Source organism: Melospiza georgiana, chromosome 5 (genome assembly GCF_028018845.1).
Source record: "Melospiza georgiana isolate bMelGeo1 chromosome 5, bMelGeo1.pri, whole genome shotgun sequence".
NCBI lineage: Eukaryota > Metazoa > Chordata > Aves > Passeriformes > Passerellidae > Melospiza > Melospiza georgiana.
This window is the reverse complement of record NC_080434.1, coordinates 20,239,310-20,252,994: the sequence shown is the minus strand read 5'-3', so window position 1 is coordinate 20,252,994 and position 13,685 is coordinate 20,239,310. Positions and strand designations below refer to the sequence as shown.

General features: G+C 42.7%; 2 protein-coding genes across 3 annotated transcripts in view; both read right to left on the bottom strand.

Moving 5' to 3' along the window:
• The window catches only part of UBA6 (ubiquitin like modifier activating enzyme 6), a 28,046-nt gene extending 26,572 nt beyond the window's left edge, over positions 1–1,474 (bottom strand). The window contains exons 1-2 of one of the 2 annotated variants that reach the window (XM_058024399.1): positions 1,378–1,459; positions 952–1,070 (exon numbers count right to left, since the gene is read on the bottom strand). The gene's annotated coding sequence lies outside the window, so the exon portion shown is untranslated. Of the gene's footprint in view, positions 1–951; positions 1,071–1,377 lie in introns of both variants that reach the window. The other variant, XM_058024400.1, reaches the window with a different exon arrangement.
• A 6,331-nt stretch (positions 1,475–7,805) lies between these two features.
• Positions 7,806–13,685, bottom strand: part of LOC131083815 (transmembrane protease serine 11E-like) — a 39,550-nt gene continuing 33,670 nt past the window's right edge. The window contains exons 6-10 of the mRNA XM_058024785.1: positions 13,429–13,467; positions 11,268–11,463; positions 10,207–10,466; positions 9,316–9,458; positions 7,806–7,967 (exon numbers count right to left, since the gene is read on the bottom strand). Of these exons, the coding sequence (XP_057880768.1) occupies positions 7,806–7,967; positions 9,316–9,458; positions 10,207–10,466; positions 11,268–11,463; positions 13,429–13,467 (800 nt within the window). The remainder of the gene's footprint in view (positions 7,968–9,315; positions 9,459–10,206; positions 10,467–11,267; positions 11,464–13,428; positions 13,468–13,685) is intronic.

The window sequence follows — 13,685 nt, the reverse complement described above, 5'->3', positions numbered from 1 at the left end:
CCATTTTGCTACAGGCAGGTCTCCAGCCAGAGTGCAACACACCACACCTTACAGTCCCTGCTTAAATAAGGGCCTTCATTTCAGCCGCTGCCTGAGACACCAGGCTGGAGGTGCCCTTCAAAGCAAGCCATCTCAGACCAGAGCTGTTCTGCTCCTCCACAACCATCCCCCACAAACAGCACTGGCACTCTGGGACTACACAACATAAAAGGATTGCAGTACTAAGATGGGGAAGGTGATCCACGCCTGGATAAAAATGCTCAGCTTCACTGCTGTGGTTGCTAACAGCCATCTCAATCTCCATGCTCTCCCAAACAGTCTTCTGTAAAGACAACAACTAGGACGTGTGATCAACTGGCAAGAGAAACTCAGCCACCTGTTTCACACAGACTCATTTGACAGTGGCTCTTTCAATATACTTTTCATTTCCTCATTCTCCTCCTACAGTGATAGTTACAGCACTGAGATGCTGCCAGCGCACCCATCAGGCAGAGCAAAACACCTCCTTCCACAAGGATTTAGTGACACTATGGTCAAGCGACTATAGGACAAACTCGGTTAATGTATTTTGGCATCCAAGTTATTTCTCACTTTTGTTCCACCATACAGGTATTGAATCTGTTTCAAAGAAATGCATGTAAAAAAGTCATTTTAACATTATGTCCTAGTTCTTACCAGAGGCTTAACATTTACACACTTGTCTGTTTCCTTTTAAAAGCCAACACTCAGTTTTAATGTCAGCCTTGTATTTAACTGTTTAAGTAGTGTTCTTCATTTTTTAAAGACTCAGCTGCTTGCATGGCATAACCCAGGGACAAACCGAGAAGCTACATGTTACCAAGACGGATTTTATTATTCTTAACAGCACGGTCTGGTGCTGTTCAGAGATGCTCTGAAGAGCAGCAAAGGCACAGGAGCTGTAGCGGTGCGCTGGTTTCACAGTGCTCTCACCTCCGAGTCAGCGCAGGCTGAAGCAGTGTTCACTACTCCTGTTCAGCACACCGGGATGGCACGGAGGAGGCCTGGACTCATCCCACCTACCCGGGCTAATCCCAGTGGATGCAGGCTCCCTGTTCAGTCAGCAGGAGAGAGAGAGGAGGCTCAAACCCAGTTCCTGCCCAGCCGGGCTAATGCGGGAACACCGGCACCTCGGATCCGCAGCGGGGAGCCCCGGCAGAGCCCGCGGGCTGCCTCAGAACCGCCCCGACCGCAGCAGAGCCTGGCGGCGGCAGCCTGCACTCGCCCAGCCTGCACTCGCCGCTCCCGGGGCGCTCCCGCACCGCTGGGCACCGCCGTCCGCCCGCCCCGGCCGCCCCCTGCTCACCGTGCCCCGCCCGCCCCCGCGGCCCCGGCCCCGCCGCCGCCCGCTCTCCTCACCCCGCGGCGGCCTTGGCGCGGCGATCCAGGCCCGAGCGCAGCCGCCGGCGGCGGGGGAAGAGGCAGGAAAGGGGTGGGAAGCGGCAGCGCCGGTGCCGCGGCGCTTCCCCGCCTGCGCCGACACGAGGGGCCGGGCCGGTGCCGCCCTGAGGAGGCGGGACCGCCGCGACTCGGCAGCGGAAGGGGCTGCGCACCCACTGCCCGGCCGGAGCCGCTTAAGCCATTGAGATCTTCGCCATTTTCTGCCCGGAAAGTCCCACACGGTGCTGTTAAGACTAATAAAATCAATAAATCCTCCTTAGGTTCAAGCATGACCAGTTTAGGCGATGAAAGGCGCTCCCGGGCCCTGCTCCTGCGGTACCTGCCTGTGTATCTGGCAGGAGAGCACCAGCAGGTGTCACCGCACTAACAGGCGGAACTTCATCGAAAGGGTCTAGGGAGCCAACTGCGAGATACAAGAAGGTAGCCAAGGCCGCAGAGGAGATTTGGCAAAGAGTTACCAAAACCAAAGTACGGCCCGTGCCGGGGTGGTATAGAGGCTTGTGGAAACCTTTCCTCTTCTTTTGGTGGTGATTAAGCAAGAGAAGGCAAGCCAAGCAGGAGAGAGGCCACTGCGCTGCCTCCACCACCAACTCCACACCACCCCAGTAAACCCAACATCTCCTCCCATCAGTATTTTCTCTCCCATTTCCCGGACTCTTGATTAAGATACTAGCACAGCCCACCTTCCCATCATCCAGCTTAGTCTCTCTTCAGCTTGAACCCTGCATTCCCTTTTGTTATCCCGATCACTGGAGTAGATGAGACAACTTCAAATCATTCTTGATACCATTAGCACATCTTGTCTAGAATGGGAGGGATTCAAGCACTCAAAAGTGTCCTTGCATACAGTGAATATAGAATAGTCACCTTGTATTTTAAAATATTTATAACTTTAAAAAAAATCCAAACAGGCCAACCAACTAAGGGGAACTTGTAAGGGCAAGGAGACCCAAGTTTTGTTCTCTTTGAAAGCATCCAGTACATTATTTTGGCATTTCTGTTAACAGAATTCTAGCAACTCTCAAGATTTACACCTCAATCCAAGAGCACACACAGCCTTTGTACTTAATTAACAAAGATTAAGAGCAGCTGGACAACACTGTGCTCGTTCAAACGTGGGCTGTGCTTCGGCAGGATCACGGTGAAGGCTCTTGCCAGCTATACCGCTGCTTTCACCCACAAATAATTGGAGATGTGGGCAAATTTCGGAGAGCCACTAGAGGCCACTAGAAGTCTGGAATGTCGAATGGAAAACCGAGATGGGATAATTGGAGAAAGCCATTCTGGATGTCGACTACGACCCTTATGTAAAGGAATTGATGCTAAAGCTAGTATTTGCTTTGTAGCTTTTTCACATAATACATAAAAATCAGGACATGGAAGAATAACTTTCATTACTTCAACACAGTAATTTCAAAGAGCAGGGCATGTATCTAATGAACGGAATTAACAGGAGTCCCAGTGACAAAAGGGGAGAAGGGAGGAAATGAAGAAGAGTTGAAAGACACCAAAAAAAAGTCAGCTTCAGTTTTGTCACTTGCATCAATTTTTGTCTTGTCGGTGATTTTTACCATTATATTTCTTTCCTTAAAAATTTCTTTCCTTAAAAATTAATCTTTTTTTTTCAAGGTTAACCTAACCATTCTTATTTTCAAGTACTTACCCATCAAAAGTGTTATCAAAATAATAATTAAAAGAATCTGCTACCTACCATCTTTGTGCCCAGGTCATTACATTTTTCAAGACCCAGTCCACTTTGATACAGTCATCTCACATGAAATAGATTTTGCATAGTCACAGCAAATACTGACAAACCTTTTGCCTAAGTGGAGAAACAGCAACATCCAGTTAATTTTCATGTAACCCTTTAACAGTAAGGAGGTAAACACTAACAGTTGGCAAAACCATGAATGTGGACCTTCTAAGATAAAATGCCACAAAGACATGCAATAATAAGATTCTATTTACCCCAGAAGGCAAAGAAACAAGTTCCCAAATGCATCAATTAGCAGGTGTACTGAGGAACTCTCTAGGCTGATGGTACCAAATCAAAAAACATACACATTTTCCCTTACCTTTCTAAGACTGCAAAATTTGAAACATCTGGAGTAATTTGATTCCCCCTCCCCCATAGTCTTCTTCTTCTTAAAAACTACATATGACATTAAACCTTAGTAAATTTGGTGAAATAAATTAATTTTAAAGGAAATCCCAGCTCCTTATTTGCATCACGCTAGAGTCAGGTATAGCTTTGAGGTCAGAAGCAGAGCTGTCAGTTTACAGACTTGCTGAAGCAGTAAGTGGGATGAGGCTGTGACCAGGAGAACATCACCACCTCCAAATTTGAGCCTATTCATGTCCCAAATCTCTGCAGCTTCAGTTTATGTGCACCACTGTAGATTCATTCTGCATCCAGGTACTGACTACATCTCTTTAGAGCCAGTATTTTCAAATGGAGCTGAAGCTGAAGTAGCTGTAAATCTTCTTTCCATCTGCTGGGAAAATCCAAGCTGCTTGGGTATTTTTAGTCTTTCATTTCCTGGTTTACAGGTGCAATTTCACATTCTTAGTGGGGACTTCGTAGTGGAGATTTGGGGACATATATTTGTTTCCCTGATTGATTTAGTTAATAAGCAAATTAGCAGACAAAACTCTTGTAGTTTTTTCCCTAAAAATGTGTTATTTTAAAATACTAAGGCAAACACAGTTCAGTTTAGCACATAGGCCAGTCCAGAAGTTACCATAAATCTACATCTTTCAGTAGGTTTCCAAACGTCCTTCCATAGACTGTGGCTTGCCCTCAGCTCTTGCAGGAGCAAGGTGCTGACTGGCAAGGCTTTGTCTCCTCTTTTTGGCAACCCATGTTGTGTAGGAGTGTTTTGATGGCATATTTAAAAGGACTCCAGCTTCCCAGCAGGATGGGCTGAAGGACCTTGCCACTTAAAACTGCTCTAGCAAGTGACACCTTCCTAGAAACCATGTTAATAATGTTGATAATTCCAGATAAATGAGGGCACCAATTACCTAAGCTGATTTCACACTGAGATGTGTATGAATGTATTTCCAAAGGAAGAGCCAGCTTTTCCATGCCTGTGAATCTGCAGCACAGGCTGCAAGTTGCCAGATAAACATTCATTGGGTTAAATAATGACTTTTGGCTCTCTGCTCATCTAATTTGTTAACAGGAATAGCAGCTACAGAATGGGATTTTCTACAAGATTTACTTACATAAGAAATCCCGATGACAGATTGATGTCATTCAACCAGACCTCCTCACATGATTAGGCCTTGTGCAATCAGCCTCTTCTTTCTTTCCTGCTTCAGCTCCAAGCTGAAAATTAGCATTGAGAAAGCCCCAGACAACTCAATTGGAATAACCAGAGGTTTGGAACACATTTCTTGATGCTTTAAATCTACCTGGGAAATCTGAGGAGAATTGGTGCTAGCAGCATAGAGCTCCCCGTAGCCAGTTTGCAGGGATGGAACGTCACACATGGGTATTTTTCAAGGGCAAAAGCAAGGTGGTGAATCCTTGAATGAAGCTTCAGATCTGTTCTCAAATTTGCATAGTGCTGTCTTAACTGAAATTCACCTCTGAGTATTTTAGAAAAGCAAATGTCTTACCTTGTCTTCGCTGAAACACACGTAAAGTTGAACCACCGTTAATAGCAAAACGATTCCTAGGACAGGGAATGGACAGCAAACTGTAGTTTTAGAATAGGTTTATATAAAATAAGGAAGATTAGTCTACTTTGCATCATATTCAAACTTTAGCTTATTATTATGCAAAGAAAAAGGACAGAAAAAGATCTGTTGTTTTTAAATACATTTAATGTTATGAAACATGTTGCCTTTATTTTGTTTAAATCCTTGCTAAATCTTAACATCAACAATAATAAAAGGCTTTTTAAAACCTTTTCTTTAATCACACAGTAGCCTCATTGTTTTACTCTAAGGCAGAAAACAAACAGAGTCATCATAAATAAAACACTGACATGGAATATAAGACAAACCCAGGCCAGACAGTTTGCTAAAAAGTTTATGAAAAGTGCATCTGGCTGGCTCAGGACTCCCTGAGTAAGGTAGACATTCTCCCACACACCTCTTGGCTATTTAGCCACTCATGAGAAATCTGAAATAAAGGCTGCCTTTCTCATATTAAAGGTATTGCATTTACATGTCACTTGCTGTGTGAGGTAGGAACCAGTTTCTAGGGGCTGGATCTGGGCCTCACCTCCTTATTGTTGCCCCTCCATTTGCTATGCAAAAAGAGATTTAAGTGCAAAACAAAGCTTTAGCTGTCTGTGAAAGTGAACTACTGTTTATTTTCAATCACAATTCATCAGCTGATTGTGAAGGACGCTTCTCATGATTTTTACCCTCAAACCAATAAGAGACACAAAAAACTAGGTGTAATTTCCCCCCACCCCCCCAACAAGGATGCCTTTGAAAAAAGGGCACTTTAGCACTAGAAGAAAACCATGTGTTCAGGTTATCTAATTCAAAGCTCCACGAAGTTTCTGTTTTGTAACTGAACCCTGCCTGAGTAAATTCTTAATTGAAAAATAGCAGCAACTCAAAAGTGCATAAATTACAAACTTCATCAATAAATTAAGGACATGGATTTGCTGCATCTAACTATCCTCCTAACACTCCCACGATCCTTTTCTTTTTACAATGACGTGGAAAATCAGAAAAAAGGTACTACTATGTCAAAACTAAAACTAATCTAAAATCTTCAGTAGATTTCTTTCTGAGATAAGGCAACTTGTCTTTTACCAAAATCCAAAAGATATACAGAATGACTGGAAGTAGCCCAATAACAAGACAACCCCTCCTACACCACCGAGTCTTAAACATGCATTCATATGTAGACTTGTAATTCAGGGTGTGAGTTTTCAAGAAATGGCAAGCATCTCATTCCCAGGGATGCTGATTATTGAAGTGCTTGCACAGTAGGAAGGCTGAGGAGAGATCCAGTCCTGAGCAGTGGGGGAGGCAGGATGTTTCAGCAGAATATTCAGCTATAGTAGGTGCAGGTGTGGGACTTGCAGTTTCACTTATGTCTTGTACAGACTCCTTGTGAGCCCTGCATTCAGAGCCTGAGCAGTCCAGTGGCCATTTGAAGACTACAGGTAACATTTTGGATCCCCACATTGAAGGCCTTGGCTCTAAAGGACCCCCTTCCACCAGCAATCCATGAGAGGTTGTGCCCAGGGGTAGGAAAAATGCTTAACCAATATGTAAGGACTGCCTTTACTCTGAAGTTCTTATTGGAATTGTTCTTTAATATGAAATTACTCTTCATCCTCATGAATGGCATTCATATTCAGGATCATATTCATTCATGGCAGAGATTAATCCATCAGTGAAGTATCAGTAATCACTTGCTTTGCAGTGAGATGGTTTCTGCTGGCTGGCATGCCCTTGGAAAAGCATGCTGTTTCTTGATCAAAAAAGGTAGTTCCCAGTTCATTTGTGGCAAATATTTTTTTTTCCTTTAGAACAAATTTAAATGCCATATTTATTTCTAGTGAGATTGTTCATGGGGACAGACTTTAAAAGAAAAAAAAAAACAGTTTGAGTAGATCTTGTGTTTCTGCATCTTAAGCATACTGTGTGTTGAACAGAGTAGGTCTCGAAGACAACAGGTACAGAGGTAGCAGCACAATGTTGTGATGAAGCACTTCCACAATAGCAACTTCAAGCCACTTGAACTTCACAGAATCCACAAAAATATTCCCGTTTAAAATGTACTTTGCAATAAGAACATCAAGCTTTTCTCTTTCCCCCTCTAACCTCCTGCAATCACAGAAATCCTACTTTTCCTCAGCTAGGACCAAACCTCAGTCCTGCTGATGCACTTTTAGTTACCAAGGCCACAGAGCAGGGTGAGCATCCAGGTTCTCTGCTGGAGTCAGTGCAGATGATAGTCTCTAAGAAGAATAATCATCAAGGATCCACTTTGCCAGAAACACAGCTGTGACAGCATTTGCGTCATTGGAGGAGGAAGATTCAGCTGCAGACCTTGCCCATGGCTGAAGAAAAATTTGGTTTTTCTTTTTTTTTCCCACTGGAAAATGTTTGCATTTATAAAGCAGGTAAATTGGTAGCTTTTAAGCATAATTTTAATGATGCCAGTTCATAATTTCTGGTAAGGGAGAAAGTTTCACAGCTCAAAGATGAGGCAGACAATTTCATACATTTAGCATGAGTTCAGAAGGGGTCAGTGTCTCTGACAGCAAAGATAGCGCTTGCTGTGGACTAAGGTTGCTTCAACCAAAATTACATAGGAATGTATCTACTAAAAAAATAACCTTTAAGAATTAGAGACAAATATGAGTTACATGTAGTCTATGTAGTTAAATCCATTTTTTACTTTGGAATTAGATGCCTGTTTTTGTGGTAATCCAGTCACGGAAATAAGTCACTCGTGTGTAAACTCCAGGTTTATTTGGCTTGGCACATTCATCTCCCCAGCTCACTATTCCCACGAGGTACCACATCAGTCTAGAGTCTGGAGTAACCAGTGGTCCCCCAGAGTCCCCCTAGAAAAAGAGGAGGGGGAAGAAATATTTAATTGATCAGAAGAGAAAATACAATTCTCTCCATAGACAGGAGTGTCTGTCCTATAAGAGAAGTTAACAAGTAGTATTTCAAGAGAAGCCATTTTTGCAGAATTCAGACTGTTTCTGAAACTCAAGTCAGAAGTCTGTGGCATTTTCCTGTTTGCCAGGGCACCTCCTTACCTTCTGTTTTGGTAAAAAAACCTAACAAAAAGCTTCTGTTCTGTTTTGTGATACACTGCTTCCCACCTGCCCTGTCTTCTTCCTTGTACAAAGTATGGAAACACCAGTGTAGGCAGCAATCTAAGAGAGCATGAACCTTTTTTTTAACAGGTTTTAATAGTAATTGCTATTCTTAAAATAAACCATTTTAGTCACTTTGAGCAATAACATTTAAAAATGAGCTTAGAACTCCTTTTTGCTTTGAGCTTTCATCAAGAACTTGGTCTTCTAGTCAGATGATATCTCCTTAAGGAGATATCCACTTTCCAAGGCTCAATTTTCATACTGTTAATAGTATGACATGGTAATAATAATTAAACTGGAAACCTTACAGACTGAGAGGCAATCCTCACACAACAGACCAAATTCCCCAACTTTCACCAAAATTATTTACTGAACTAAACAGCAGTTGCACCCTTCTGCTTAGGTCTTTTCTGTGCTGAGCCACGAACAGAGGAATGAGCTTCCCTGGCTTACTCTGCAGGGAATTTGTTTTTGGCAAAAATCTGTAGGACTGGGATTAAGGGAAGAGTCTGTATTAAATCAGCACTTTAAGACCAAAATCTTTAAAAATAACATAAATAGAAATTATGTTTTTAAAAGTTAACACTATGGAAATATTTTTCTTTGAACATAAGCATTTCCTTGGAATGTTTGCAAACCTGCAGCATGCATATTTCCTTCCCATTCTTTTACACCTACCTTCCTTATAGTTATCTTTGCTTCAGACAGTTTTCCTTTCACTGAGCAAAGTCTGTTACTAAAGATCACATTGTAACAGATCTGTTATTATCTGATGCAGTCCAGATTTAATTTCAGTGAGTAACAGTGTATTTTTTCTGAATTTAACCTTCTTAACCCTCTTCCTTCTCATCTCTACAGATGTCTGATATTAGCTACTTAAGACATTTAATTTTTAGCTCATAATTAGTATAACAGCATTTAGTGCTAAATGATGTGTACTAAATGCTATTCCACTTTACACCTAAATTCCTGTTTGATTGGAGCCTGTTTGAAGGACTAATACACTTTCCATTAAGATGTGGTCAACCAGATACTGCAATCGGCATTAAAATAGTTTTCCTTTCTAATTTTCAGCTACAATTACCTGACAAGCATCTACTCCTCCTTCCAAGTATCCCGCACACAACATCCTGGGTGTTATGTCCCCATCATACACTTCTTTTCTGTTGCAAGTATCTGAGTCAATAAGTTTCACTGTTGCCTCCTGAAGAGCATTTGGGGCTGGACCTGAAAGAAAATAAAATTTGGGTATTTATCAACATAATTACTTTGCAGTAGTTAATGTACAGGAGGAGTGTTTATTGTCCTCTTATGGAGGACCAGCTTCACTTGGTTTAATGTGGGGGTTTTGCTTGTTGATCTGCCTAGGTCAGGCCCTTAAGGAGAAAGTACATAGAATCACAGACTCAGGAACCATTAAGACTGAAGTAATGATCACATGGTACACAGTGCCTTAAGTGTAAAGCCATATATTTTACACATGTTCCATAACACAAATTCCATGTTCCATGGAACACAAATTACCTAGCAATTTGAGCAGATGATACAAAAAAAGACATCTTGATTCCATTGCTAAATGTACTCTTAGTGTGGTCTGGTGAGAGTGTAAGCTTGGGTAATGCACAGCTCACTCGCATTTACCTGAAAGCTCACAGTTATCTGTAGCTTCTGACTAGTGCTGGCAGAATAGTTTTTTAGGTTCTATATAAACACGTGCATGGCTGGACTACCTGTCTTAAGAATTTACAATACGAAATGGAAAGGCTGGGAAAACAGAAGAGTATTCTTCTTTTTTTGCTCTAGTGGACTGTAGTTCTATCTTTATCCACTCACGTTTTAGAAAAAGAAACTGATGCCTACAACTAAACAAACCTAGGCTTGCTGTAATAGCACATGAGGCCACAGAAGTTGTATCAGTTCACTCAGAGCTGCTGTTTATGGCCCATGCAGATCACCTGGCAGACTCAGAACTCACCATCATTGGTGAGAGCTCCCCAGCCTGTGATGACAGCGTAAGTATTGTAGGGAAAGGTCTGAGATGGCTCTGGCAGACAGACGCGGTGTATGCTGCTCGTGAACTCCACTCGTTTGGAGAGCTGCACTAGTGCAATGTCATAGTCGTGCTCTGGGTACAGGTACTTCTCATGGATGATAATTGTCTTGACTGATCGCTTCAAGCTTGGTGGCTTCAAAAGAGCTCCAAAAGTAGCAGTCCACTTCTGAGGGTGAGTCATGCTGAAAAAGGTAAGAGTGATATAAGTATTTTGCTGTAAATATGTGTTTGGGACTTTAAATTTGCAGAGTGCCTTTACTGTAAAACTCCTTCAAGCTAGCTCCCTACTAGACAGTTGTGGCATCCATCACTTTCCATAACAGAACTGTGGGCTGCTGCTAGAAGAGGGCACTCCTGCATTCCCTCCTCAGCCATAGTCTTGTACTCCTCCCCTGTTCCTTGTCCCTCATCTAACCATTGTGTGGCCACAGGGTGTCATCAAATCCAAAAGCTCTTCTGCTGTAAACTCTTCATTTCCCTCACTCTTTTTGCACATTGATAATCTGTTCCACCAACTGTTTGATTTTAAAATACCTTGCAGCTTCACAATTGCCATGCTTTAAACAAAAAATGCTGGGAGTGCATGGGTGAGCAGAGGGGCAGGAACATGGGATGGTAGCTCTTGGTAGCAGTCTGCAGTGACAGCAACCCCATTGTAACACAAAGCATTCGTTTAAGAAATGTAAAATATAACAGGAAACAAATACTCCACAATTTCGCTTACCTTGCCTTTTCTGCACTTTTTTAGTCAGTAAGCCAAGTGACTATTGATTTTCACTCATAAAATTGCCAGTTCTGCTCCTGAGGGCCAGTCTTTGATTTCTCATTGAAACATCCAGCTGATGGGCCTACTTCACTCTGACTTTTCTCTTCCAAAATTATTTGTCTGGGAAAGAGTCAGGGGTGTGGTGCAAATCTGCAAAACCACACAACTTGATACAGAAGGGGCACATTCTGCTGCAGATTCTGAGGTGGGAACTTACTCTCTGAAGCAGTGAGCTGCAGACACCAGCCATGTGTTGCTGATGAGCGTCGCACCACAGCGATGGATGTTGTTGTACTGCAGACTGGCCTGCCACGGCCAGTCCCCGGTCTCTGCAGAGGACAATCCGCCAACGATCCGCAGCGATGAGGATTTTGCCATGGACTTGACTGATCTGTTCTGCCGTAACCCGCAGACTGTCAGAAAGGACAAAGACAGTATTAGCTATTCTTTTGTTTAGGAAATCCTGCGAATGGCTGTGGAAAACATATGAAAAATTCCATACCACCTATGTTCTGTAAAAATGCATTGACATCAAAAAGAAAACATACCTTCCACCAGTGCCCCCAAATCCGAGCTCCTCATGCACAACCCATGCACAACTGACTATCATGGAAAGCCATGATGGTCAAACATTCAGGCTTAGCTGTGTGAGCAGCCTAACTCAGGAATCAAAACCTTCACCATGCACCCAAGACAATTCCCAAATAGAGGCATTGCCAACTTTAATGTCTCAGGTAATTTCTCATAGGATAAAATATGAAAAAGGCAAAACCTAGAACAAGAACAATCTAAGTCGTGGGGTTTCACCATGCATGCACACAAATTACATCAGCAAGATGTCACCTGGAGACAGGCAACTGATCACTGCAGTCTGCAAGTGGGCCTGGAGAGGCACTTCAAACAAAGAGCATCACACTGCTCCAACCAGAGATGACAAAAGATATGGACAACTCCAGCATGGTATGCATCCATGACACAAAACGAGCATTTTTATCCAAACCCAGAGAGAAATTGAAATATCCATAGTTTCAGCTCTTAAACTCAGGATATTCAGGAGCAGCCAAAGCTCCTGTATAGCTTTAGAAACTTCCTCAATGAACAGACCTACTTCAGCCATCTTCTCCCATCCAAACAGCATCAAATCCATCCTACCTGGACCAAGACCCACTAGTTTTCATCCAGATCCCAATTTCAGCTAGACATTAGGAAAGTTGACACACAGGGCTATCCCAATTAATTGAAAAAGAAACAGGGATGAGAATTATTTGCATAGTGACCACACAATCCAAACCATTGTTGCATGGCTCATCTCCCAGACAGTGACCTGGGAGGGGGCCAACACAGAACTTGGTAATTCATCACTGAGGAGCTGCCAGCCCCCTTGAAGTCCTCAGAAGTTAAAAACTGGAGCCACAGAGAGTGTTATCTCATCCCTTTCCTGCTAGGATCTGCACAACATTATGTTAACAGTACTTCATGGTCAAAAGCGGCAGGAATACCACAGCAGACTGAAAGATGTTCATAAATTTAGAAAAAGAAAGAAAAGTTACACCACACTGAGGAGTTCATGAGCTCAGTGTAGAGTCTGCCCTCGTCTGATATTTAAAACCAAAATGAAGAAAATCAGCGAAACCTGTCCAAAAGTTTTGTCTAAAAGACAAACTTCAGAATATACCACAGTTCATAAGACTGTCTGAACAAACATTTTTCCCTCCTGAAAGCTCTTTGTAATCCTCAGTAACTGGTCCTAAAACTGGACAATCCTATCAACCACCTGAGCAGTCAATGTTCAAAACACAGGGAATAAACTCCATTCTATCAGTGTCCCAGAACACCAGCACCTACATCAGACCCAAAAAGTGATGTAATTTAATCTTCAATTGTTTGACAGCTTATTGCTAAGCACCTGATCAAACCTTCTCAGAGTTAAAAGAAACACAGCTTGTAAGCAAAGATAGCTTTTATGACTATGTTATCTCCAAGCGAGCTGACCTCTTTCTCTGAAAACTTAAAAAACATCTCTAAAACAAGGTCTCTCTATCTAACCCCTACAGCAATGCATTGAGAAGACCAGTCCCATTTCCATATATTTCCACGAGGAACAATTTTCTGCTGTCAGCCATTCCAAATTCCAGAACATTTTGATTATAATCACAGGCTGATGTAACTTCTATACATTTCCTTGTGGTACCTCTCTCCTTTCAATGGGTGCTAAAGAAAATTACAAAGTCCCAATTTCTGAGAGTACAAGGTTACATTCATTAGACAGAAGGATGAGAAAAGGCTCTTAAGGGCCAGGAAAAGTGCTCAGGGGCTCTTGACGCTAATTTTAAAAGCTGGAGATGAGATTTCTGATGTTTAAAAAAAGCCTCACTTACTGTCATTGAAGATGGCTTCTGCTCTCACTGGCTCCACATCTGAAACAAAGAAACAGACAATCAGGGTAAGGCCAGCCCTGCCCAGACAAGGTTCCCCATCCTCATGGTCATCCCTCTGACAGTTGTTTGAGCACAGGGCACACAGGAGGCATGGCTGTGGGAGCTGCTGGAGAAACCAGGGTAGCTCATATGTGTTCATGTTCATGTGCTGGCTGCTGGCCTCCTCTGCAGTGTTGTCTGAGGACCAGGCATTCATC